Genomic DNA, 26,428 nt, shown 5'->3' on the forward strand with positions numbered 1-26,428 from the left:
GCGCGAGCACCAATCACGCGCCTCTCCCCTGACCTGTCCAATCACGCGCCTCTCCCCCGACCCTGTCCAATCTCGCGCCTATCCTCCCGCCCTGTCCAATCAACCGCCTCTCACCCCGCCCTGTCCAATCACGCGCCACTCCTCCCGCCCTGTCCAATCAACACACCTCCCTTCCCGCCGCGTGGCGCTCGATTAACCGTCATAAAACGCAATCGGCCAGTGCGCATGCGCCTGTGGTGAAAGGTAACAAAATTAATTAGTTTTTTGGTTAATCAACTTATATGTTTACAAACAGTAGGTTTATTAAGTTGATGTGAAATAAGAGGAACGGAGATACATTCATTATGTGCGCGAAATAGGAGATGTCTGTTTCGAATACCAATTCAGAAGAAATCATGTCATAAGAGTGCTGTCAGAATATAGGAGAGTGTTATGATCGATCAGTGATTAGCACTGGTGCCTTACAACGCCAGCGGTCCTGGTTCGATTCTCGCCTCGGGTGATTACTTGTGTGGAGTTTACGTGTCTGATACGGATGCTCCGGTTTCCTCCCACAATCCAAAGATGTGCAAGTGAATTGGCTCTATGTTTGGTATAATAGTCAAGAGTAAATATAGGGTAGGTGGCTGGGTGGGTTACTCTTCGGACGGTCGGTGTGGATCTCTTAGCCCAATCTAATCCTGAACTTTTCCAGTTGGTCCATTCTCACACTGTGGCCAGAGCTAGTCAGGCATCTTCATTCTCACAATGGTGCCAGTATATTTGTGGGCTTATCTTTCCCTGCCATTTTTTTTTGCAGTATAATACATGGGAGACCTGATGGGGTCTATTTGCTACCTTAATCCTATCTGCAGAATGCAGCAAGTCCTCTCAAATTTCCTATATGCACTGTTTTGAGACATTGGATAAAGGGCTTAAATGCATGACTTCCTGATTCAGTAGGTAAAAACAATGACTGCAGATGCTGGAAACCAGCTTCTGGATTAGTGGTGCTGGAAAAGTACAGCAGTTCAGGCAGCATCCGAGGAGCAGTAAAATCGATGTTTCGGGCAAAAGCCCTTCATCAGGAATACAGGCAGAGAGCCTGAAGGGTGGAGAGATAAGTGAGAGGAGGGTGGAGGTAGGGAGAAAGTAGCATAGAGTACAATAGGTGAGTGGGGGAGGGGATGAAGGGTATAGGTTCAGGGAGAGGGTGGAGTGGATAGGTAAAAAACAAGATAGGCAGGTAGGACAAGTCATGGGGACAGTGCTGAGCTGGAAGTTTCGAACTAAGGTGAGGTGGAGGAAGGGGAAATGAGGAAACTGTTGAAGTCCACATTGATGCCCTTGGGTTGAAGTGTTCTGAGGCGGAAGATGAGGTATTCTTCCTCCAGGCATCTGGTGGTGAGGGAGCAGCGGTGAAGGAGGCCCAGGATCTCCATGTCCTCGGCAGAGTGGGAGGGGAGTTGAAATGTTGGGCCACAGGGAGATGTGGTTGATTGGTGCGGGTATCCCGGAGATGTTCCCTAAAGCGCTCTGCTAGGAGGCATCCAGTCTCCCCAATGTAGAGGAGACTGCATCGTGAGCAATGGATACAATAAATGATATTGGTGGATGTGCAGGTAAAACTTTGGATGTGGAAGCCTCCTTTAGGGCCTTGGATGGAGGTGAGGGAGGAGGTGTGGGTGCAGGTTTTGCAATTCCTACAGTGGCAGGGGAAGGTGCCAGGATGGGAGGGTGGATTGTAGGGGGGTGTGGACCTGACCAGGTAGTCACGGATGGAAGGTGGAAAGGGGTGGGGAGGGAAATATATCCCTGGTGGTGGAAGTGTCGGTAGATGATTTGGTTTATGCGAAGGTTGGTAGGATGGAAGGTGAGCACCAGGGGCGTTCTGTCCTTGTTACGGTTGGAAGGATGGGGTCTGAGGGCGGAGGTGCAGGATGTGGACAAGATGTGTTGGAGGGCATCTTTAACCACATGGGAAGGGGAATTGCGCTCTCTAAAGAAGGAGGCCATCTGGTGTCTTCTGTGGTGTGTTCCTGATTCAGTAGTCTGTGTCCAAAAGGGCTGATGGTAAATTGTAGGATTTTTGCCATGGAACCAACGTTTTTATCCAACCAATAGCACTGGAAAAACAGAATTAAAAGCATTGTTACAATGCAGATTGGAGCTTAACAAGTCTGTGCTAGCTTTCTGAGTATTTTAACTTGCTGTCATGCTAATTAATCCAAGTCAATCCCTGTTTTTTTCCGAGTGACTGTCAATTCTGTCCTGAGTAATTGTTTTTATATGTTTGTCCACCACTGAAGTTAAATTGACTGGTCTGTAATTGCTTAGCCTAAGTTTACATCTATGTTTGAGCAAGGACATTATGTTTACAAATCTCCAATCCTCTGGCATTATCAGTGAATACAGGAAAGATAAAAAAATTGTCAATGCCTCTGCAATTTCCTCTTTTTCTTAAATATTCCGGGATGCAGCTCATCCAGTTCAAATGCCTTATCAGCTTTACTTATAAATTTGTACTTATACAGATTTTTCGATTTTAAATCCTTCTAATAATGGAGTTTCCTCCTCGGTCACTGTGGCCGAGACAGCATCTGCTTCATAAGTAAAGACAGATGCAAGTTATTCATTTAATTCCTCAGCTATGTTTCTGGTCTCTGTAAATCCCCTTAATCAACCCTACTCCTCATTGTAATTCCCTTTAAAAACTAATTTGCCTATGGAAGACTCTGTGATTTATTTTTATGTTAACTGCCTGTTTCTTTTTCATAATCCTTGTTTGTTTCTCTGCTCCCTTTTGAACCCTCCGTAGTCTGCTTTGTACAGTCACAGGAAAAGTACTTATTATCTAACAAAGCACACTTTTTCTGTTTAATTTCTATTTCCATCCAGGAACCTCTGGACTTCTTTGTCCTGACTGTTTTGAGAATGTACCTTGACTGTGCTCAGACCATTTGCACTTTGAACACAGCCCATTGTTCAGCCACCGTATTTCCTGCCAACCTTTGGTTCCAGTGTAACTGACCCACCTTTGTTCTTCTCCGTTTTCCACAATGTTGATTAATCTTGCTCTGGATTTACAAATGTCACTTTTCACACTCTCATAAAAAGCAAAATATTGTGGATGCTGGAAATCTGAAATAATCACAAAAACTGTTATGTCCCAGGATGCAAATGCTACAGCAAGGATAGAAAGGGAGGCAAGAGAGGAGGGGGAGTGGCATTTTTGATAAGGGATAGCATTACAGTTGTGCTGAGGGAGAATATTCCCGGAAATACATCCAGGGAAGTTATTTGGGTGGCACTGATAAATAAGAAAGGGATGATCACTTTATTGGGATTATATTGTAGACTCCCCAATAGTCAGAGGGAAATTGAGAAACGTACTTGTAAGGAGATCTCAGCTATCTGTAAGAATAATAGGGTAGTTATGGTAGGGGATTTTAACTTTCCAAACATCAACTGGGACTGCCATAGTGTTAAAGATTTAGATGGAGAGGAATTTAAGTGTGTACAAGACAATTTTCTGATTCAGTATGTGGATGTACTTACTAGAGAAGGTGCAAAACTTGACCTACTCTTGGGAAATAAGGCAGGGCAGGTGACTGAGGTGTCAGTTTGGGAGCACTTTGGGGCCAGCGACCATAATTCTATTCGTTTTAAAATAGTGATGGAAAAGGATAGACCAGATCTAAAAGTTGAAATCCTAAATTGGAGAAAGGCCAATTTTGACGGTATTAGGCAAGAGCGTTCGAAAGCTGATTGGAGGCAGATGTTCACAGGTAAAGGGATGGCTGGAAAGTGGGAAGCCTTCAGAAATGAGATAACAAGAATCCAGAGAAAGTTTCTTCCTGTCAGGGTGAAAGGGAAGGCTGGTAGGTATAGGGAATGCTGGATGACTAAAGAAATTGAGGGTTTGGTTCAGAAAAGGAAGGAAGCATATGTCAAGTATAGACAGGATAGATCAAGTGAATCCTTGGAAGAGTGTAAAGGCAGTAGGAGTATACTGAGGGAAATCAGGAGGGCAAAACGGATACATGAGATAGCTTTGGCAAATAGAATTAAAGAGAATCCAAAGGGTTTTTACAAATATATTAAGGACAAAAGGGTAACTAGGGAGAGAATAGGGCCCCTCAAAGATCAGCAAGGCAGCCTTTGTGTGGAGCCACAGAAAATGGGGGAGATACTAAATGAATATTTTGCATCGGTATTGACTGTGGAAAAGGATGTTGAAGATATAGACTGTAGGTAAATAGATGGTGACATCTTGCAAAATGTCCAGATTACAGAGGAGGAAGTGCTGGATGTCTTGAAACGGTTAAAAGTGGATAAATCCCCAGGACCTGAACAGGTGCACCCGAGAACTCTGGGGGAAGCTAGAGAAGTGATTGCTGGGCCTTTTGCTAAGTTATTTGTATCATTGATAGTCACAGATGAGGTGCCGGACGACTGGAGGTTGGCAAACGTACATGTATTTGGAAAGGCAAGGACTGATTCGGGATTGTCAACATGGCTTTGTGCATGTCTCACAAACCTGATTGAGTTTTTTGAAGAAGTAACAAAGAAGATTGCTGAGGGCAGAGCAGAAGATGTGATCTATATGGCCTTCAGTAAGGCGTTCAACAAGGTCGAACAGGGAGAACTAGCCATTTGGATACAGAACTGGCTCAAAGGTAGAAGACAGAGGGTGGTGGTGGAGGGTTGTTTTTCAGACTGGAGGCCTGTGATCAGTGGAGTGCCACAAGAATTGGTGCTGGGCACTGTACATTTTGTCATTTACATAAATGATTTGGATGCGAGCATAAGAGGTACAGTTAGTAAGTTTGCAGATGATACCAAAATTGGAGGAGTAGTAGACAGCAAAATGGGTTACCTCCGATTACAACAGGATCTGGACCAGATGGGCCAATAGACTGAGAAGTGACAGATGGAGTTTAATTCAGATAAATGCGAGGTGCTGCACTTTGGAAAAGCAAACCTTAGCAGGACTTATACAATTAATGGTAAGGTCTTAGGGAGTGTTGCTGAACAAAGAGACCTTGGAGTGCAGGTTCGTAGCTCCTTGAAAGTGGAATCACAGGTAGATAGGATAGTGAAGAAGGCATTTGGAATGCTTTCCTTTATTGGTCAGAGTATTGAGTACAGAAATTGGGAGGTCATGTTGCGGCTGTACAGGACAGTGGTTAGGCCACTGTTGGAATATTGCGTGCAATTCTGGTCTCCTTCCATTGGAAAGATGTTGTGAAACTGGAAAGGGTTCAGAAAAGATTTACAAGGATGTTGCCAGGGTTGGAGGATTTGAGCTATAGGGAGAGGCTGAACAGGCTGGGGCTGTTTTCCCTGGAGCGTCGGAGGCTGACGGGTGACCCTATAGAGGTTTACAAAATTATGAGGGGCATTGATAGGATAAATAGACAAAGTCTTTTCCCTGGGGTCAGGGAGTCCAGGACTAGAGGGCATAGGTTTAGGGTGAGAGGGGAAAGATATAAGAGAGACCTACGAGGTAACTTTTTCATGCAGAGGGTGGTACGTGTATGGAATGAGCTGCCAGAGGAAGTGATGGAGGCTGGTACAATTGCAACATTTAAGAGGCGTTTGGATGGGTATATGAATAAGAACGGTTTGGAGGGATATGGCCCGGGTGCTGGCAGGTGGGACTAGATGGGGTTGGATATCTGGTCGGTGTGGACGGGTTGGACCGTAGGGTCTGTTTCCATGCTATACATCTCTATGACTCTATAACAGGTCTGGCGCCAACTATGGAGGGAGGAATAATTATCATTAAATCTAATAAGACTGAAGAAAAGTCATACAAGTCTTGAAATGTTAATTCTACTTCTCTTTCCACATGCTGCCAAATCCACTGCATTTTCTGTTTTTGTCATTTTCTACCATCATCCTAACCTTATGATGCAATGATCACTCTCCCCTAAGTAGTCCCCCATTGTCATTTCATATACTTGGCCAACCTCTTTGCTGAGAACCAGACCGAGCAGTGCTTCCTTTCTTATTGGATAGGTCACACACTGCAATGGGACATTCTGTTGAATGCAAGATGCTTATCCCTTGCTACCCCTTACACTACCACCAACCCAGTTATTATATGGGTGATTAAAGTTATAACTGCCCTATGATGTTTACACTTCTATGTCATTTCTTTGCAGATTTGGTTCACTATATAATCCTTCTCATTATTTGATGATCTGTCTTTTACAGTAAGTTAAGTAATTTCCACCTTATTCCTTAGCTCCTGCCAAATCAATTCAATTTTATCAAGTGAAACATCTTCTTTCTCCAGTACTGTATTGGTCTCCTTAAAATGCCACTTCTCTTTTTTTCTTCTTTTCCTATCTTTTTTGAAAAACCTTGTAACCAAGGATAACCTACCTTTCCTTTAAAACAGATCTCCATTATTGCCATGTTGCATTAATCCTACAAGGCAATCTATGCCTGTAACTCGCCAATCTTGTTAACTATGCTCCATGCATTCACATGTATGTAGTGAAACTCTGATGGAGACTTCATTAATTTTTCTCCTTTTCTGAATCCACCAATTAACTTACCATTTTCTGTTTAAGCATTATTTGCCTCTCTCAGCACTTTGTGTATTATTTTCTGTTATTTTCTTGTGTTTTCCACACACAACAAAATAGCAAAATTCCCTAAATACACTCCAAGCTGTGTTCAGATTCAACCTGTCCAGCCTGGACAATCCTAATGAGCTTGATCAGATGGGCCAGTGAGTAGAGGAGTGGCAGGTAGAGTTTAATTTAGATAAATGTTACATTATGTATTTTGGAAAGGCAAGTCATTGTAGAATTTATACAGTTTAATAGTAAGGTCTTGGGGAGAGTTGTTGAATAAAGAGACCTTGGCATGCAGGTTCATAGTTCTTTGAAAGTGGAGTCCCACATAGACAGAATAGTAAAAAAAGGCTTTTGGTATGCTTGCCTTTATTGGTCCATGCATTGAGTATAGGAGTTGGAAGGTCATGTTACGGTTGTAGAGGATTTTGGAATACTGTGTTCACTTCTTGGCTTCCTGCTATAGGATGTTGTGAAATTTGAGAGAGTTCAGAAAAGATTTACAAGGATGTTGCCAGGGTTGGAGGGTTTGACCTATAAGGAGTGACTGAATAAGCTGGGACTATTTTTCTGGACTGTCAGAGGCTGAGAGGTGACCTTATAGAAGTTTATAAAATCATGAGCAGCAAAGGTAGGGTTGCGGTGTCCAAAACTAGAGAGTATAGATTTAAGGTGAGAGGGGTAAGATTTAAAATGGACCTCAGAGGTGTTGCATGTGTGAATGAACTGCAAGAGGAGGTGGAGGCTCGGACAGTTACAACATTTAAGAGGTACCTGGATGGGTACATGAATAGGAAGGGTTTAGTGGGATATGGGCCAAATGCTGGTAAATGGATTAGAGCAATTTAGGATGTAGAGTCAAAGGGCTATACAGCATGGAAACAGACCCTTTGGTCCAACTCGTCCATGCTGACCAGATATCCTAAATAAATCTAGGCCCATTTGCCATCATTTAGCCCATATCTCATTCATATACTCATCCAGATGCCTTTTAAATGTTGTAATTGTATCAGACTCCATCACTTCTTCTGGCAGCTCATTCCATGCGTGCACCACCCTCTGCATGAAAATATTGCCCCTTTGGTCCCTTTTAAATATTTCCTTCTCACCTTAAACCTATGACCTCTAGTTTTGGACTTGCCCACCCCAGGGAAAAGACCTTGCCTATTTTACCCTATCCATGTCCTCATAATTTGATAAACCTCTAAGATCATCCATCAGGCTGTGACACTCCAGGGAAAATAGCCCCAGCCTATTCAGCCTCTCCCTATAGCTCAAACCCTCCAACCCTGGCAACACTTTTGTAAATCTTTCCTGAACTCTTTCAAATTTCACATCTGGTCAGCATGGGCAAGTTGGACCGTATATGCTGTATAGATCTGTCATTCAAAACTCTATTTCCCCCAGAGTCAGTCCCAGTAATTTAACGCTGTACCTCCTTTGTCACATTTCAGCCATGCTTTCATCTGTGTTATCTTCTTGTTTCTGTACTTGCCTGCTGGAGATAACTACTTTAGAGTTCCTACTTGCTAATTTTTTTACTTAGTGACTACATCACTGTTCATGCCCATGTTGTTTCCATCATATGGACTACAGCCTATAGCTGTTTACCTTCCCCTGGAAGATATCCTACAGTGATTCAGTGACATCCTTGACCCCAGCACCAGGGGTCCTCATATCCTTGAGGCATATGATGACAACAGAAACATCTTTCTATTGCCTTAACTAAAGAATCTGTTAACAGTATTGCCCTTCTGCTCTTTTTCCTGTCTACCTGCACATTTAGGCCATATGTGGTGCCACAAACTTGACTCTTGCTGCACTCTTTCAAGAACTGATCATGCTCACCAATACTGAAAGTGGAAAACCACTTGGTGAGAGGACTGCTGGTGACTCCCACCACACAATGCTGTCCTTCTTTGACTGTCTAGTGGTCATCCATTCCCTATCTATCCATTTACATCTAATGTTCAGAGTGACTACTTTTCTGAATATAGTTCTCTGCCATGTGGAAGCACCTCTGTGACTAGCCAATGCTTGAGCTCAAATCTGGAGTTCAAGTTTGATCAGCCAGTGACATTTGCTTTACATGGGCTTCTCTAGATTACGAGAAGTGTCTGTGACTCCCCGGGATGGGCATTCTACTTAGTTGCAGGAAAATCGACGTTTCGGGTAAAAGCCCTTCATCATGAATAGAGGCAGGGTGCCTGCAGAGTGGAGAGATAAATGAGAGGGGAATGGGGGTGGGGATGGGGAGAAAACAGCAGAGTACAATAGGTGAATGAGGGTGGGGATGGAGGTGATAGGTCAGAGAGGAGGGTGGGGGAGGTAGCAAAGAGTACAATGGGTGAATGGGGGTGGGGATGAAGGTAATGGGTCAGAGAGGAGGGTGGAGTGGATAGGTGGAAAAGAAGATAGGTAGGTAGTACAGGTCATGGGAACAGTGCTGAGCTGAAGGTTGGAGTTGGGGGAAAGGGAAATGAGGAAATCCACATTGATGCCATGGGGTTGAAGTGTTCCGAGGCGGAATATGAGGTGTTCTTCCTCCAGGCGTTGGGTGGTGAGGGGGTGGAGGAGGTCCAAGACCTGCATGTCCTCGGCCGGGTGGGAAGGGGAGTTGAAATGTTGGGCCACAGGACAGTGGGGTTGATTGGTGCGGGTGTAGGAGAGCGCTGTAGGGAGCATTTCCGGGCCTTCTAGCAGAGCGCTTTAGGGAACATCTCCCGGACACCTCATCACCTGGTCACCCCTAACCCCCACTATGCTAGTGAACTGTATCTCTGGGACAGCATCTCTTCTGTTCTTTTAGAGGCTGGTGACTGTCTTGTCTCCTCCTCTCTCACAATCTTTCAGAACTGCAGATTCTAAGTGATTGTGTGCTAACAAAATCGAAGAGTAACGAATTGTTTATGGTTCAGTCAATAATGAAACAATAATGCATTTAGAGTCATACAGTGCAAAACTCATCCATGCCAACCAGGTATCCTAAACTGAACTAATCCCTTTTGCCTGCGTTTGGTCCAATTCCTGTAAAACCTTCCTATTCATTTACCTATCCAAATAAGTTTTAAATATTGTAATAGTACCCGCCTCTACCACTTCCTCTGGCCACTCATTCCGTAGATGCACCACCCTCTGTGTGAAAAAGTACCAAGTGATAATATTGCCATTCCTGAAATATACTTCAAGGACTCGTGTAGCACAGATCTCCTGAACCAGAAAGTCTGGGTTCAAATCACACTTGCTCCAGACGTGTGTAATACATTTCTGAATAGGTTGATCAGAAAATGTCTAAAATCATCATAGATCTTCATTTACACAGTAATAATTGAAAACATTGATATTCTCTCCTTTGTCATTCTGAATAGTTCAACAGTTTTAATTTCTATTGCAATCTTTATATCATCCATTTTTTCTAATTCAGCAAAGAACCTCATGTATGTGAAAGATATGCCTTCTTGGGGCAATTTATTCTTTTCTTGCCCTCTTGAACCCCCCTATTCACTTTCATGGTCAGAGTGCTTTGCAAATAGTTATAGGTGGAAAAGTGAAACACTTGAGAATGATTACAAGTGACTTATCTAATCAAGAGTTCAAAATTCAAGAAGATTAGATTACAGACTTAAAATTGCCAAATGAATAGATATCTATTGCATTGTTTTGATTTGCAGAAGTTATTTATTCTTTGTGGAAACATTATGTTTTGGGAAAGTGTGAATTGATGTGCATTTTAACTCCAACATCCTCTAGATTCTTGCTTGAGATTGCAATTTAAACAAGGCATCATTACTGTAAATGCATTAGAAAATAATCTATAGTTTATTTCTGCATGCAACATACTTAAATCTCTAAACAATAACAGGTTTAGATCTAATTGGTGAAAATGTAAGCAATGCTATTACAGAGCTACAACAGTTCTTAACTGAGGTTTTCAAATTGTGACATGAAGTATGCTCATTTGGAATATGTTAACGAGAAAAGTAAAAATGAAAGAAATGTATTTTCAATACCAGAAATTAAACTTTAAAAAAAAAATTAATTTAAGTAATCTGGGCTTTGCTAGCTTGGTCAGCATTTGTTGCCTATTCCTACTTGTTTTGGAGAATGTGGAAGTGAATTGTCCTCTTGAGTTGCTGCAGACCATTTGGTGTAGGTACCCCTGACAAAACTGTTCTGGAGGGAGTGCCAGGATTTTAACCCCATGATGGTAAAGAAACAGCAATATATTACCAAGTCAGGAAAGCAAATGGCTTGCAGATAGCACCTTGAAACACTTCTATATTTGGAGCCTTGGAGAATTTCTGCGATGCATCTTGCAGATAGTACACACTACAACTACTGTGCATCAATAAAGGGAGTGAATGTTTGTGCATGTGTCAATCAAGCGGGCGTTTTTTTTGTCTTGGATAATGTCAGCTTTCTTAAGTGTTGTTGGAGCTGCACACAACAAGGCAAATGAGGAGTCCATCACATTCTTGACTTGTGTATTGTTATTGGTGGACAGCATTTCGGGGTTGTGATGCTGGAGATCATCAAAATCTAAAAATGATTTCTAAATAAGACATTTTAGCCTGATTAAGATGACAGACCTGATTATGAGTGATATGGTGACCTAAGATAATTAAAATATTGGGTCACAACATAAGAGTATTTTTGTTATCAAAACCAAAATAGGAGTCCCTCAGGGAGCATTCTTGGCTCAACTTTGCTTTTCATTACTAGTGACTTCATCAATGTAATTTTAATATTATTTTATTTACTGAAGTTACCATCAATCACAGGATAAATAGCTCCTCAATTTGAAGATTAGTAGTAGCTAAATATAACCTTGGGCAGCACGGTGGCACAGTGGTTAGCACTGCCTCACAGCGCCAGAGACCCTTGTTTAATTCCGGCCTCAGGCAATTGTCCGTGTGGAATTTACACCCCGTGTCTGCATGGGTTTCCACCAGGTGCTCCGGCTTCCTCCCACAGTCCAAAAATGTGCAGATTCAGTGAATTGGCCACGCTAAATTGTCCGGAGTGTTAAGTGAAGGGGTAAATGTAGGGGGATGGGTCTGGGTTGGTGTGGACTTGTTGGGCCGAAGGGCTGGTTTCCACACTGTAAGTAAACCAACCGTAACCCATATTTCCAAACCAAACCTTGGTCTAATAAATGGCATGTTATTTTAAGTGCATCTTAAATTGAGATAAGTTTTGACAGGCAATGCCACAGCCTATTGGAAGAGAGTTGTTTTTAAATTCATCTCCACAGTTGGGTATTTCCAATTTGTCTGTTCCGAAATATGGTCATTAAAGTCTAGTAAAAGTCTAGTAGGACAGAAAATTGTCAAAATAACATGCTTCAATAGCAATAATTTGAATTGTTTTTTTCTGGTCATGGAAAATCATAGCTATACTGTATACAAAATGTATCTTCTGCCCTCAGAATTTTACGTCTAAAATCATGATGCTCGACATTTATAACTCTGGATGATGGGTAGACAATCTAATTTTTACTCAGGATTATATTTGGAGTGGAACCACAGGTGATGCTAATGCTTATGTCAAATCTCACTGCTTATGTCAGCAATGGAGCTGTTGCTGGTATTCCTCAATATGTCTTTATAATTGCAAAACAAAATCATCTACGTCAAAAAGAAGATTGACCAATCTCTAGAAGGGGCAATGTAGAAGAGTCAGATATTTTATTATATTACCTGTGACTGCCAGTTAGATCATTTGGGTTAGAGTGCGGTGGTGAATGGTGTTAACAGCATAGATTCAGTCTCTATTGGTTATGGTTGTTCATGTAAGTGTGTATCTTTGTTCTGCCTCATATTTAATGCAGGGTGGTGGCACTTACACTAGATAACCACTTGCCTTTGTTTAACAGAGAACACAATGCCTATGATCCTTCACAGACTGGCAAATTATCTTAACCTGACATAAATCTAAATAACACAATTAAGTGTTTGTGTATAATTTATGCCAAGATATTAGCAAATAAATTATATATTTATGCAATACTTTATTAAAAAATTGTTATTTACAAGTTAAAACAATCTCCCTTTCTTTAAATGAATTATTTGTTCTCATTCAATAAACTTTGTACAATTAAGTCATCACATGTTAGCATTATTGAGCTCATGTATTGATTATTGGTCTTTTATGTAATGCATCATGTGTGAAAGGTCTGTATAGGGGAAATTTTTCTATATTCCACCACATAAGCTCTGAGAGCTAAGAGCTGGCAAAAGATATTTAGGGTTTGGTAAAAGCTCAAGAGGCAACAGTGACCTTTTAATTTAAAGTATTTAGTTCCTATTTAACTGCAGGGGAAAAAATACGTGCAAACAAATTCAGCCCCTAAGGCCAGGGGCTCCTCTTGATAAGTTGATAGCTTGGACCAGTCACACAAACTGATTACAAGGCCAAGTCAGATGTTAAGATTTCCAAAGCGAACAACTTGCTTTCCAACTCCTCAATGTCTTTCCATCACCTATAAGGCACAAGTCAGGAGTGTGATGGAATGCTCCCTAGTGATATGGATGCACGCAGTTCCAACAAGTAGTTTGGCACTATCTATGCCCAAACAGTCCATTTGATTAGTATCCCATCTACCATGATAAATGTTCACACCCTCCAGCATTGGCATATGTGGACCTCAATGTGGACCATCTACCAGTTTTTGTTTCTTGTGGAACAGTAGACCTGTGGAGCGGGCTGCTGCATACTGATTCTCTGCTTCTTCAAGTTGGATGTTTCTGGCTAGGACGGACATCACCTGTGAGAATGCACGTTAATCAGGATCAGAGAGGTCTCTTGGACTATATCTGTCTTAATGTTTCATTTGGAGAGGAATTTCCCTGAGTTTTCTCTTTCCAATGACCTTGGATTTTTAGGTTTTTTTCTTATGTGACTCCCTTGTAGAGATGCGACTTCTTGCCCAGTGTGGAACTATCTATTGTATTGAACATGACATGCAGTTATGTGTGAATGAAGGAATCATCTTGTTCTGTTCATATAATGTAGTAATCAGTTAAAATATTTCCAAATTCCAGCCCAATTCTTGGAGAACATCCAAATAATTATTTTAAAATATTTCCAATGCCAGTTACGGATAAGGTAAATAGACAAGGTCTTTCCTCTGGGTTGGGGGAGTTCAGAACTAGAGGACATAGGTTTAGGGTGAGAGGGGAAAGATTTAAAGGGCCAGGTTTTTAACACAGAGGGTGGTTAAAATCTGATTAAAGATTTGTAGCTCGGGTATCCGTTGTTGTTCTGCTCGCCGAGCTGGAAGTTTTTGCTGCACACATTTCGTTCCCTGGCTAGGGAACATCATCAGTGCACTATTCAAAAGGGCCACAACACACTGCAGTACACCAGAACTGCGAAAAGAGGAAGAGGAACATCTATACAAGGTATTCGCCAAAAACGGATACCCACGCAACTTTATCACCAGATGCCTAAGAGATAGACCGAGGAACGAGGACATGCCACAACCAAAAGGACTAGCCACTCTACCATACATCAGGAGCGTCTCAGAACTGACAGCCAGACTACTGCGACCCTTAGGACTCATAACAGCACACAAGCCAACATCCACGCTCAGACAACAACTCACTAGAACAAAGGACCCAATACCCAGCACGAGCCAAACTAACGTAGTTTACAAAATACCATGCAAGGACTGCACAAAACACTATATAGGACAAACAGGAAGACAGCTAACAATCCGCATCCATGAACATCAGCTAGCCACAAAACGACACGACCAGCTATCTCTAGTAGCCATACACTCAGACAACCAGCAACATGAATTTGACTGGGAAAACACCACTATCATAGGACAAGCCAGACAGAGAACAGCCAGAGAATTCCTAGAAGCATGGCATTCATCCCCAAACTCCATCAACAGACACATTGACCTGGACACCATATACAAACCACTACAGCTGAAACTGACACCCGGAAGTGGCAAGAACATCCATCAACAGACACATCGACCTGGACCCCACATACAAATCACTGCAGCTGAAACTGACACCCGGAAGCGGCATGAACAAACCAATATAAATACCGGAAGAAACATCAAAGCAGCGCTTCACACAAGGCTCCAACAGCATTGATGATGTTCCCTAGCTAGGGAACGAAACGTTTGCAGCAAAAACTTCCAGCTCGGCGAGCAGAACCACAACAACAGAGGGTGGTGTATGTATGTATGTATGTATGTATGTATGTATGTATGTATGGATGGAATGAGCTGCCTGAGGAAGTGATGGAAGCTGGTACAATTACATTTAAAAGGTATTTGGATGGGTATATGCAGAGGAAGGTTTTACAGAGATGTGGGCCAAGTGCTGGCAAATGGGACGAGATTAGTTTAGGACGTCTGGTCAGCATGGACACGTTAGACCAAAGGGTCTGTTTCCGTGTTATACATCTTTACGACTCTATAATCTGTATATTTTGAAAGTAACATCGATTTTGTTGTAATCGCAATGTTTGTAGTTTTAAAACGACGTCGTTGCTTGCGAGTACTCATGCAACCTTCCCTTTGCCTGAATTGAACTGAACAAAGCTTTATTGCTTGCGTGGAGTTCTTTCCCGGAAGCAGTCATTCCGTCGTGCGATTTGAGTCAGAAGGCGCTGCGGAGGAAGAAAGCGGTAGCCTACTGATTATATATTATTCTTTTCTTTAAAAGTGAATCTCCGCTTTATCGGCGGGAGAAGTGAGGACGATCCGGGCTGGTGCATGGTTATTTCTTGTTGGGGAGCGCTAATTCGGAAATTGCTGATGATGAGGCCCCAAGTGGTTTTTGTCCTCGGTGGGCCAGGAGCCGGGAAAGGGACTCAGTGCGCCAAAATCGTCAAGGTGGGTTGAAAATATCATGAAGCAAAGCAGCCCCTGGTCCAGAGCAATGCATGTCCTGGAACCATTCACTCAGAAGTGAATGGAGCTGCTATTCACTTGGAAACCCCCTTTGATCTCAAACGGGGAGTGGGGTGATTTGATTGTGTCGTAGAATTTCGCATGAACATTTGAGAACATTTCTAATCTAAGTGTACTGGTGAGGCTTTGAGCAACTCGATATTTTGTCCGGGAAAGTGAACGAAGCCGGAAGCAAATGGAATAGGGTGGATATGATTTAAATAGCAAGTTGTAAAAATAATTAACGATTATATAAAACTGATCCATCATTTAATTTGGAATAAGCTTAGAATCCTTACTCGAGTTCTGGCAGTGGTGAGGTAGCTAACGTCAGACTTCCATCAGAATTAGAAATGCAGATATAGAGGTTTTGAATAATTAAAGTAGCAGGAGTTGGACAGAAAACACGGAAAGGGACCGTAAATATTTATTAACCTAACCAATAACTCAAAACCTCACAGGTAAACGCCTTTAAAATTTGCAGTCCCACCCAATCTTCTCCCTAAGTTAAGCACTCAATAGAAAAATGCAACCACATATAAAACTAGAATTGCAAAGCAAGTTGGGCATGGCTAAATTATTACATGAATCAGTACACTCCTTAATACTTGCTCACAAGTATTAAGGAGTGTACTGATTCATGTAATAATTTAGCCATGCCCAACTTGCTTTGCAATTCTAGTTTTATATGTGGTTGCATTTTTCTATTGAGTGCTTAACTTAGGGAGAAGATTGGGTGGGACTGCAAATTTTAAAGGCGTTTACTTGTGAGCTTTTGAGTCATTGGATAGGTTAATAAATATTTATGTACGGTTAACTTCCAAAAAGTAAATGTGCTTTTTGCAAAGTAGTTTAGGATTTCTAACTGTATTTTTCTACTTCTGCATACTGGCTGTTAAAGGACAGAAACTTTTGTCAAATTTTGCAACTGAATAATTGGTATCTAAATTATCAGACTGTCCAGTTTCCAATAATAAGTGTATAAAAAATCCTCATTAAATTTTGAGAAGGCTGAAGTAATTGTCTTTCGTTCCCACAATAGGCTTTGTCCCCAAGTCACTGACTCCCTCACTGATGTCAGTAAATGGGTAAATTATTGGAGAGGATTCTGAGGGACAGGGTTTACATGTATTTGGAAAGGCAGGGATTGATTAGGGATAGTCAACATGCTTTGTGTCTCAGTAACTTGACTGAGTGTTTGAAGAAGTGGCAAAGGCAATTGATGAAGGCAGAGCAGTGGATGTGTCCATATGGACTTCAGCAAAGTGTTCAACAAGGTTTCACATGGTAGATTGGTTAGCAAAGTTAGATCACATGCCAGGGAGAGCTAGCAATTTGAATACAAAATTGCCTTGAAGATATGAGACACACAGTGGTAGGAGAGGTTGTTTTTCACATGGAGGCCTGTAACCAGCAGTGTGCTGCAAGGATCGGTGCTGGGATCACAGCTTTTTGTAATTTATATAAATGATTTGGATGTGAAAATAGGAGGAATGATTAGTAAGTTTGCAGATGACACCAAAATTGGTGGTTAATGGGCACAGAAAAAGGATATCTCAGAGTACCACAGGACCTTGATCAGATGAGCCGAAGGGCCGAGGAGTGGCAGATGGCGTTTAATTTAGATAAATGTGGAGTGTTACGTTTTGGTAAGGCAAATCAAGGCAAGACTTATAGACTCAATGGTAGGGTCCTGGGGAGTGTTGCCAAAAAATGAGACCTTGGAATGTAGGTGCATTCCTTCCTTGAAGGAGGAGTCACAGGTAGGCAGGGTAGTGAAGAAGAGACAAAATACAAACTGCATATGCTGGAATCCAAAGTTGAACACAGCAAGCCAGGCAGCATGGATGCTGCCTGGCTTGCTGTGTTCCTCCAGCCTTCTGCTTATCTACTTATGGTAATGTATAAGGCATTTGGTAAGCTTACCTTTATTGGTCAGTGCAGTAGCATAGCAGTTAGGGTGTCATGTTGCAGCTGTACATTACACTAGTTAGGCTACTTTTGGAATACTGTGTTCAGTTCTAGTCTCCCTGCATATAGGAACCTTTTTGTTAAACTTAAAAAGGTGCAGAAAAAAATTACAAGGGTGTTGCCAAGGTTGGAGGGTTTGAACAACAGTAAGAGACTGAAAAGGCTGTGGCTATTTTCCCAGGATCATGGAGGCTTAGGGGTGACTTGATAGAGATTTATAAAATCATGCAGGGCATGGATAGGGAGACTAACCAAAGTTTTTTTTTGGAGTCAGGGAATTCAAAACTAGAGGTATAGGTTCAAGTTGAGAGAGGAACATCATAATAGGCACTTAAGGGGCAACTGTTTTACACAGATGGTGGATCGTGTATGGAATGAGCTACCAGAGGAAGTGGTGGAAGCTGGTACAATTACAACATTTAAAAGGCATCCGAATGGGTACATGCATAGGAAGGGATTTAGAGGGATATGGGCCAAATGCTGGTAAATGGGACTAGATTAATTTAGGATATCCAGTTGGCATGAAGTGTCTGTTTCTGTGCTGTACGGCTCTATGAATCTTTCTTGTAACTGTTTATAATTGAACCAACTTGTTTACAAACATGGTTCAAATTCAATTTGAGATGAACTTTTGTTTACTATCATGCCATCATTGAGATTCCCTGTTCTTACCAATCAGTCATTACCTTTACGTCTGCCTCAGCTTGCGTTCCTGAAAACCTCAGCTATGCCTTTGTTATTTCTAGACTTACACTTCTAGTGCATTCCTGACTGTGCTGTCATATTTAACACTTTCTAACCTTTAAGCCATCCAAAACACCAGGGCCTGTATTCTTTCTTGATTACTGATCTAAGGTGGTTCCCAGCTTTTAAAACTATTTCTTTATTTTCAAATTCCTTTATGACCTCACTTCCGTCCCTTCTCCTGCCATTCAACCCACCAAGATAATTGATAATTCTGGCCTCTTCAGTAGTTATGATTTTAATTGTTGTACTTTTGGAATCCATGACTTCAGCTGCCAACAAGGAGCACTTAGATGAGATTAGATTACTTACAGTGTGGAAACAGGCCCTTCGGCCCAATAAGTCCACACCGACCCATCCTTAAATCTCTTTGCCTCTGTACTACTTTAAGACACTCTTTTAAAATCCACCTCTTCACCCCAGCTTTGTATCATATTCCCTAATATTGGCTTATCTGGCTTGATGCCAAATTTTGTTTTTTATTCCAGTGAATGAGATATTTTATGTTATATTGCTGTATGGTCCAAATTGTTGTCAGTGAAAAGTGGCCATAAAGCATTTGGATTTTGAAAACTTAGTTGGTTCACTACTTCCTTTAAGAAAGGAACCTTGTCATTTTTACCTTGTAAAGTCTACATATGACTCAATAGTTGTGGTAGACTTGCCTGCTTTCTGAACTATCCTAACAAGCCACTCCCTTGTATCTAATTCAGAGCAGCTAAGGATGGGTTATAAATGCCGGACTTGCCAGGGATATCTACATTCAATATTTATTTTTAATTGACAGGTTATGAAGCTTCTGACTGAACGTGTAGCATGTAAGTGAGAGAAGAGTAAATTCCAGGCAATATAAATTAGTCAATAACCTAATTTCTTTTTGTTCAAGCACCAAACAACAATGCCTTAAGTAGAGCTTATACATTTGTATTGTTTGAGATGATCTAGTCAAATTTCACTTATGCAACAGAAGGCGTTCGACAAGGTTCCCCATGGGAAACTGATTAGCAAGGTTAGATGTCATGGAATACAGGGAGAACTAGCCATTTGGATACAGAACTGGCTCAAAGGTAGAAGACAGAGGGTGGTGGTGGAGGGTTGTTTTTCAGACTAGAGGCCTGTGACCAGTGGAGTGCCATGAGGATTGGTGCTGGCCCTCTACTTTTTGTCATTTACATAAATGATTTGGATGTGAGGATAAGAGGTACAATTAGTACGTTTGCAGGTGACACCAAAATTGGAGGTGTAGTGGACGAAGAAGGTTACCTCCCGATTACAACAGGATCTTGACCAGATGGGCCAATAGGCTGAGGAGTGGCAGATGGAATTTAATTCAGATAAATGTGAGGTGCTGCATTTTGGGAAAGCAAATCTTAGCAGGACTTATACGCTTAATGGTAAGTTCCTAGGGAGTGTTGCTGAACAAAGACACCTTGGAGAGCAGGTTCATAGCTCCTTGAAAGTGGAGTCGCAGGTCGATAGGATAGTGAAGGCGTATGATATGCTTTCCTTTATTGGTCGGAGTATTGAGTACAGGATTTGGGAGGTCACGTTGCAGCTGTACAGGACATTGGTTAGGCCACTGTTGGAATATTGCGTGCATTTCTGATCTCCTTCCTATCGGAAAGATGTTGTGAAACTTGAAAGGGTTCAGAAAAGATTTACAAGGATGTTGCTAGGGTTGGAGGATCTGAGCTACAGGGAGAGGCTGAACAGGCTGGGGCTGTTTTCCCTGGAGCATCTGAGGCTGAGGGGTGACCTTATAGCGGTTTACAAAATTATGAGGGGCATGGATAGGCTAAATAGGCAAAGTATTTTCCCTGGGGTTGGGGAGTCCAGAACGAAAGGGCGTAGGTTTAGGGTGAGAGTGGAAAGATATAAAAGAGACCTAAGGGGCAACCTTTTCATGCAGAGGGTGGTACGTGTATGGAATGAGCTGCCAGAGGATGTGGTGGAGGCTGGTACAATTGCAACATTTGAGAAGCATTTGGATGGGTATATGAATAGGAAGGGTTTGGAGGGATATGGGCCAAGTGCTGGCAGGTGGTACTAGATTGGGTTGGGATATCTGGTCGGCATGGACAGGTTGGACCGAAGGGTCTGTTTCCATTCTGTACTTCTCTATGACTAACTATTTTTAATTAACCGTATAGCCTGCCTGAAATCATACTGAAACAGGAAGTCTGTGCCATTGGTGATGTCATTATGCATCTGGAACACTGTTAACTCTACTCAGGGACTGGTCTTTGTTGCCTACTTTGCCTGTGGGCGCATCATTACTCCCCCGACTTCTCATTGTCCCAGTCTGCTTTCAGCTTGTTGTCCTCACCTAGCAGTGGCATCACAAACCTGCAACTGTATGGGTAGAAATTGTGTTCTCTCAGTTGCCTTGAAATGATGCTTGCAACATTTAATTTATGTTACTTGGCATATCATTATGTTAAATTTGGTGTCTCTCAGTTAGCATGGATCTAAAACATTTGATTCACTCTATTGAGTTGGAATATCAAATGTGACAGTGGAAAATTGAATAAAAGTACAAAAATAGAGACATACAGTATAACTTTACAATGGGATGAAATTATGCCTAAACATCCCACTTGAATTATTTCCTCCTCTTTGATCTTTTTTCACTTCAAAATTTGTTTAATTTCAATTCCCCAGGTACAATACCTTAGGAGATTGACTCATATAAAATTAGGAATTCTGTCCATTTGATGCCATACTGCTAATTTATATTTAAATAATATTACTTCTGAGAAATATTTCAAATAGCATTTTATCATGAGTGCAGTATATTGCCAAAATTGAATGAATGACAGCTGTAGCTTTGGTTAGATTTTATGCCCATGCAGTAGTTTTAAAAATCTATCTCTGTGAAATCTCTGCAAGGTATTTTGCACTTGGCTTTCAATTTTTGTGATATTGAAGTTTACCTGAGTTTTCACTATATTGTTTTGAATGTAATATGTTAAAATCTTGTAATCATTAATTATTTTTTATATTGTCCAGAAATATGGATATACTCACTTATCTGCTGGTGATCTACTTCGTTCTGAACGAAGCAAAGAGGGTACTGAGTATGGAGAACTAATTGCCAGTTTCATTAAAGAAGGAAAAATTGTTCCAGTGGCAATAACTATCCAGCTTATAAAAAAGGTAGGACAACTTTTTACAGCCTAAAAACAGTAATGCTTCAAAACAGTAGATTATATTTAATCTTCTTTACTGAATCCAGTGAAGACATTCTGGGATTCTTGAGAGCTGCCCTAGTCCAGCACTGACATTACAGACAGTGCAAATTTGTGAGGGTGTTGATTCCCTCAGTTATGGTGTCAGCAAGCACAGCTTCTTTTTGCAAAGACTCCTACCCACAGCTTTATGACTTCTAATGATTATCTTCAAATAAGATTGCAATTGAAATGAAAGTCGATGGTAAATCTGAAATATCGACGAATTGATATTGTTAACCTGCTAAATATTTAGGAGAAAGTGAGGACTGCAGATGCTGGAGATCAGAGCTGAAAATGTGTTGCTGGAAAAGCGCAGCAGGTCAGGCAGCTCCTTGGATGCTGCCTGACCTGCTGCGCTTTTCCAGCAACATGTTTTCAGCTGCTAAATATTTACACTGGGTCCCATTTGAAAACTTACTAATATACGTTCTTCTGTAAGAAGATCTTGGTATTAAAATCACTAATGAAATAGTAATGAACTTGCCATGAAAAATACACAACAGTCTTACTTATTTGTCCAGAATTTACTGTCAATAGATAAAGGGAACATTTGGTGTACACATTGATTACAACAACTGCCATGGGAGGAAGAATAAGTCTTACAACAGCTAACTTGTTTCACTCTTGTAGTGTTCTTAAAATGGTGGAGGTTAGTCAGCTCAGTTGGCTGGATGTCATGCCACCAGTATGGTTCAATTCCTGCACTCTGAGGTTACCATGAAGGATTCTCCTTCTCAACCTCTCTCCCTTCATGCAATATCTAATTTACTTACAGCCATTCTCTTCCCAGGAAGGTTTATTTTAACAAGAATTGTAACTTGAATAATTCTTATACAAAATGTACAGTGGGCTTTAAAGATCTAATTTTTAAGTACAAACTTATTACTTGACAGTGCTGTATGATCAGTACTAAACTAAGTGTTTTCTTCCATGCCAGATATTGCTTATTACTCATCAAACTAAGTATACATGATTGCAAACTTCACCTTTCAGGAATGTTTAAGTTAAATATAAAAAGCACCACTCCCTCATTTTATATTGATAATTAACAAGTTATCCTACATGCTTAAATGAGCTTTGTTCCATACTGATAGAATTGTATTAGTTCAGGTTATGTTCAGGATCTATTCCTGTTAAAGAGCCACATTTTCTTTTGAAATTAAAAAAGGAGAGAAATTTGCAAAGTATTTTGGAGCTCTGGCCAATTGATTTGGTCATACTGAATGTATTTTTTAAACTGTTTATGCAAAATTTAAAAATCTCACAATACCAGGTTGTAGTGCAACAAATTTAATTGGAAACACTAGCTTTTGGAATGCTGTTCCTTCATCAGGTGGTTGTCACCTGATGAAGGAGTAGTGCTTCCGATTAAACCTGTTGGATTATAACCTGGTGTTGCGGGATTTTTAACTTTGTACACCCCAGTCCAACACCGGCATCTCCAAATTATGCAAAATTAGTTTGATAAAATGTTTGCATTACATTTCTGGTACATTTTTGCAGGCAATGGAAGAGAAAATGGCTCAAGATTCTGCAAAGAATACATTTCTTATTGATGGATTTCCGAGAAATGCAGACAATCTCAGTGGGTGGAACAATCACATGAATGGTTATGCTGATGTGAAATTTGTCCTTTTTTTTGACTGTAGCAATGAGGTAATTGAATGAACGGATCTATGAATGAAGAAAAATATCCTGAGCGGGACTGGTGACACTCGTGCATGTTTTCTAAAGCTGTTGCTGAGTAGGCAGAAGAGTGTCCGAAAAGTAAATTTAGTGTATTGTATGTTTAATAGTATTTTCCTGAGCTAATCATCTAAAACACATTGGGCAACAGTGAAGCAATAATGCTTGGTGCTATTCTTGAGAAAAGCTGTCCATAAAAACCTGGTGATTTCTGGATGGGTTCCTCTTTGTTAATACGCACTTGATGCAGCAAAAGCTGTGGCACTGGACAATGTATAATACTGAAGATATGTATTCCAGAACTAATCAAAACTTTACCTACACATTTCTAGTTGCTTCTCCACTCTTTTCTTCCCCCCCCCAAACAGTGTGGAAAATTACCTATCTCTTCCTTGTCTGTGAAAGAGATCTTATCTGACCAATTGCTGTGATATTGCTCTGCCCTCAGTCTTATGTAAAAGAAGTATAGGCAATAGTACTAATCAGTGACATTTGCTCAAAAGTAACCTACTCGCTGATGGTCAGTTTAAGGTCTGCCAGGATTATTCAGCTTTGGATCTCATTCCAGCCTATGACTTGCCTTGACTCAAGACAGCGTTAGATCGAATGGTGTTGGGAAGTCTTAGTAAAGTTAAAGTGAATTGCAACCATGGTAGGGGAGGCACAATTCTTCATTTGTTTTGATGCAAATCATCTTTGCTCTAGGAGAGTGTTCCATGGTAGTAGCGTAGGCCCAACCATTATTGTGTTTGTCATCAAGAATGTTTCCTCCATCATCAGATCAGAACTGAGGTTTCTGTCTGATGACTGATCTATACTATGCATCAGTCTTCAGATACGGAAGCAGTTAATGTCTGCTTGAAACAAGGCCTGAACAACATTCATGCTTAAGTTGATATGCGACAAGTAACATCTGTGTCATAGAAATATGATGCAATGACAATCTTTAACGAGAGAGAATTAATAATCTTTCTTGATGCTTACTGGAACTACCAGTTTAGGGTTGGTATTGACTAGAAGCTAAACTGGTTTGGCATCCACAAGGCACGAATCACTGGTGTGAAAGAACACCCTTCACCTCCCTAAGATAAAAGCAGTTTCAACAATATCCAAACAACTTGGAAACCATTAAAGTCAAATGAGCCTGCTTAACTGGCACCCTATTTACCAGATTAAACTTTTGTTCACTCTATCACCATCACACCCTGGCTGCATGATGTACTTTGCCACAAATGGACAGCAACAATTCAGTGCATACTTATCTGTATATTCCACATCTGCACTCCCTCCCATTTAGAAAAACACGGGCAGCAGGTGAATAGGAACACCAGTATCTCTAACTCCCCCCTCAAAGTCACATCATCCTAACTTGAATTTGTATTGTTGTTCCATCATTGCTGGCTGGATCTGGAATTTCCTAACAACTGTTAGTGTACCGAAACCACACAAGCTGCATGATTCAAGACAGCTGTCTCCCATCATCTTTGATGGGTAATCAATGCTGCCCTTGCCAGCAATGCTCATGCCTAAATTTCATTTTTAAAAAAGGATCTGGTGCTAAATGAAGATTATCTTCAGAATTCCAAATGCATTGATAGCTACAGCAAGTTCAGACTACACAGCAAGTTCTTTCACAGACAACAAAATAGAAGTGAAAAGTCCAAATTCCTTTTTTTTCATTTAAAATTATACTGTAAAATAAATGAAATAATATTTAAGCTACTAGGGTAATGTAATAGACTTTAAAGCAAATGAAGTAATTTAAGAAAAAGATGAATGAAGCAATTTAAATATCCATGTTCACCTTTAAAACTGTGTTCAAATCAATATCACATTGATTTGTTTTGGCATTGTTTCTCATTGCAGCGAGAGGTTTCTGCTTCTGTGTTCACTAGCCTTCCATCTTCCATTCATTAGAATAACTATGATTAAAAGCTTGGAAAGTATTCAAAAGTCTGAACATCTTGTCTGTGTTTTTCTTATTTTCTCTTTTTTTTAATATCCCTTTTTGTCATTTCAACATTAATGTAAACCAAACTTAATTTCTTACAACGTTTGTTTCCAAAGGTCTGTATAGAGCGTTGCCTTGAAAGAGGAAAAGCCAGTGGAAGAACAGATGACAATGCCGAGAGTTTGCAAAAAAGGTAGAAATGCAACTTTCTTTCATGGAATCATGGCCAGTCAGCACAAATAGAGGTCATTCAGCATTTTGTACAAATGACCATTCTTTATCCTGTTTATAAAGAATTGTCTTCTGCTTTTGATATTTATTTTTATTGGACCTCATTTCAGAATTCAGACATACATGCAGTCTACTAAGCCCATTATAGACGAATATGAGAAAGAGGGAAAAGTAAGAAGAGTCGATGGTGCCAAAACTGTTGAACAGGTATGCAATGTGTACAGCAGTTAGTTAACCTCTTTAGTCTCGCAATTTGCTCTTTGACATAGAGCAAATATTTTTATTTTTTGAGCTGACTAAATTTCTTCTTTCCCTTTTACTTTGAAAGATCTGTGATCTAACATTATAGTGTCATAGATTTGCATGTATTTAATGGTGAATATTTGAAAATGTTTGATGTTAAGTTGGAATTCATTTTGCTTGATTTTTTTTCAGGTTTTTCTTGACGTTCAGAAAATCTTTGATTCTGAAAACTGAATTAGCTGCTCTATTGAAGCTTTAAAAAACAGATGCTTCAAATACTTTCTCGGTGGAAGTAGCGGTGAAACTCTACCTATACTGTTTATTTTACAAGATATATTTTCCTCAGAAATCCCTTAGTGGATACATTTTTTTCCATTAGTATATTGTTTGCTATTACTTTTGACAAAAAAATGCTTTCATACAGATGAGAAAATGCTACATTTTTTAACCTGCTTCCTAATATGCTTGTAACTAGAAATCCTCTCTAGGTCATTTGAAGTTCTTATGTAAAACATGTATTTGTCTTAAGGGTGTATGCAGAGTTTCCCTTGGGGTACAATGAGTTATCACTTGTATTGTTGCATACCAAATGATCATATTTAAAACAGTTCATGCATAAATGGGCATTACTTATTAATCTAAATGCATATGACGCTGATTTTGATTTTTAAATGCCTGACTTATTTCACACTTGTAATTGAATCTGAAAGCTTGAAGGAAAGTGAAAATTAAAAGGCTGGATTTAAGTTGTTATTGGGTATTAAATGATTATTGCATAGTGGAAAAATGTAATTGAGAAAAGTAGCCTCTGAACGTGTTTGTCCTTGGGTTTATCTATTTATGTACTTTTGAGGAATTAAATTTATCATTTTTTGGTCACATAATTAAA

General features: G+C 40.5%; 1 protein-coding gene across 4 annotated transcripts; it reads left to right on the forward strand.

The window, feature by feature from the left end:
* Nucleotides 1-227: 227 nt before the first annotated feature.
* On the forward strand, nucleotides 228-26,428 carry cmpk (cytidylate kinase). Of its 4 annotated transcripts, none has more exons than XM_060830443.1 (7): nucleotides 228-243; nucleotides 15,257-15,426; nucleotides 21,208-21,354; nucleotides 22,932-23,084; nucleotides 25,182-25,258; nucleotides 25,407-25,503; nucleotides 25,732-26,428. In XM_060830443.1, the coding sequence occupies exons 2-7, from the start codon at nucleotides 15,307-15,309 to the stop codon at nucleotides 25,771-25,773; spliced, it is 636 nt and encodes a 211-aa protein (XP_060686426.1). In that variant the 5' UTR covers nucleotides 228-243; nucleotides 15,257-15,306; the 3' UTR covers nucleotides 25,774-26,428. The 4 variants fall into 4 exon arrangements, with proteins under 4 accessions (XP_060686426.1, XP_060686424.1, XP_060686423.1 ...); XM_060830441.1 differs by lacking the exon at nucleotides 228-243 and adding an exon at nucleotides 14,631-14,766; XM_060830440.1 differs by lacking the exon at nucleotides 228-243 and adding an exon at nucleotides 14,631-14,762.

This window comes from Hemiscyllium ocellatum, chromosome 9, assembly GCF_020745735.1.
Source record: "Hemiscyllium ocellatum isolate sHemOce1 chromosome 9, sHemOce1.pat.X.cur, whole genome shotgun sequence".
In the NCBI taxonomy this organism is placed as follows: domain Eukaryota; kingdom Metazoa; phylum Chordata; class Chondrichthyes; order Orectolobiformes; family Hemiscylliidae; genus Hemiscyllium; species Hemiscyllium ocellatum.

Excerpts from the sequence above, each read along its gene's own strand:
- cmpk (XM_060830443.1), top strand. The coding sequence starts at position 15,307 with ATGGTTATTTCTTGTTGGGGAGCGCTAATTCGGAAATTGCTGATGATG. Across the intron at positions 15,427-21,207 it reads AGTGCGCCAAAATCGTCAAG|AAATATGGATATACTCACTT; the intron begins GTGGGTTGAAAA and ends TATATTGTCCAG. Across the intron at positions 21,355-22,931 it reads CTATCCAGCTTATAAAAAAG|GCAATGGAAGAGAAAATGGC; the intron begins GTAGGACAACTT and ends ACATTTTTGCAG.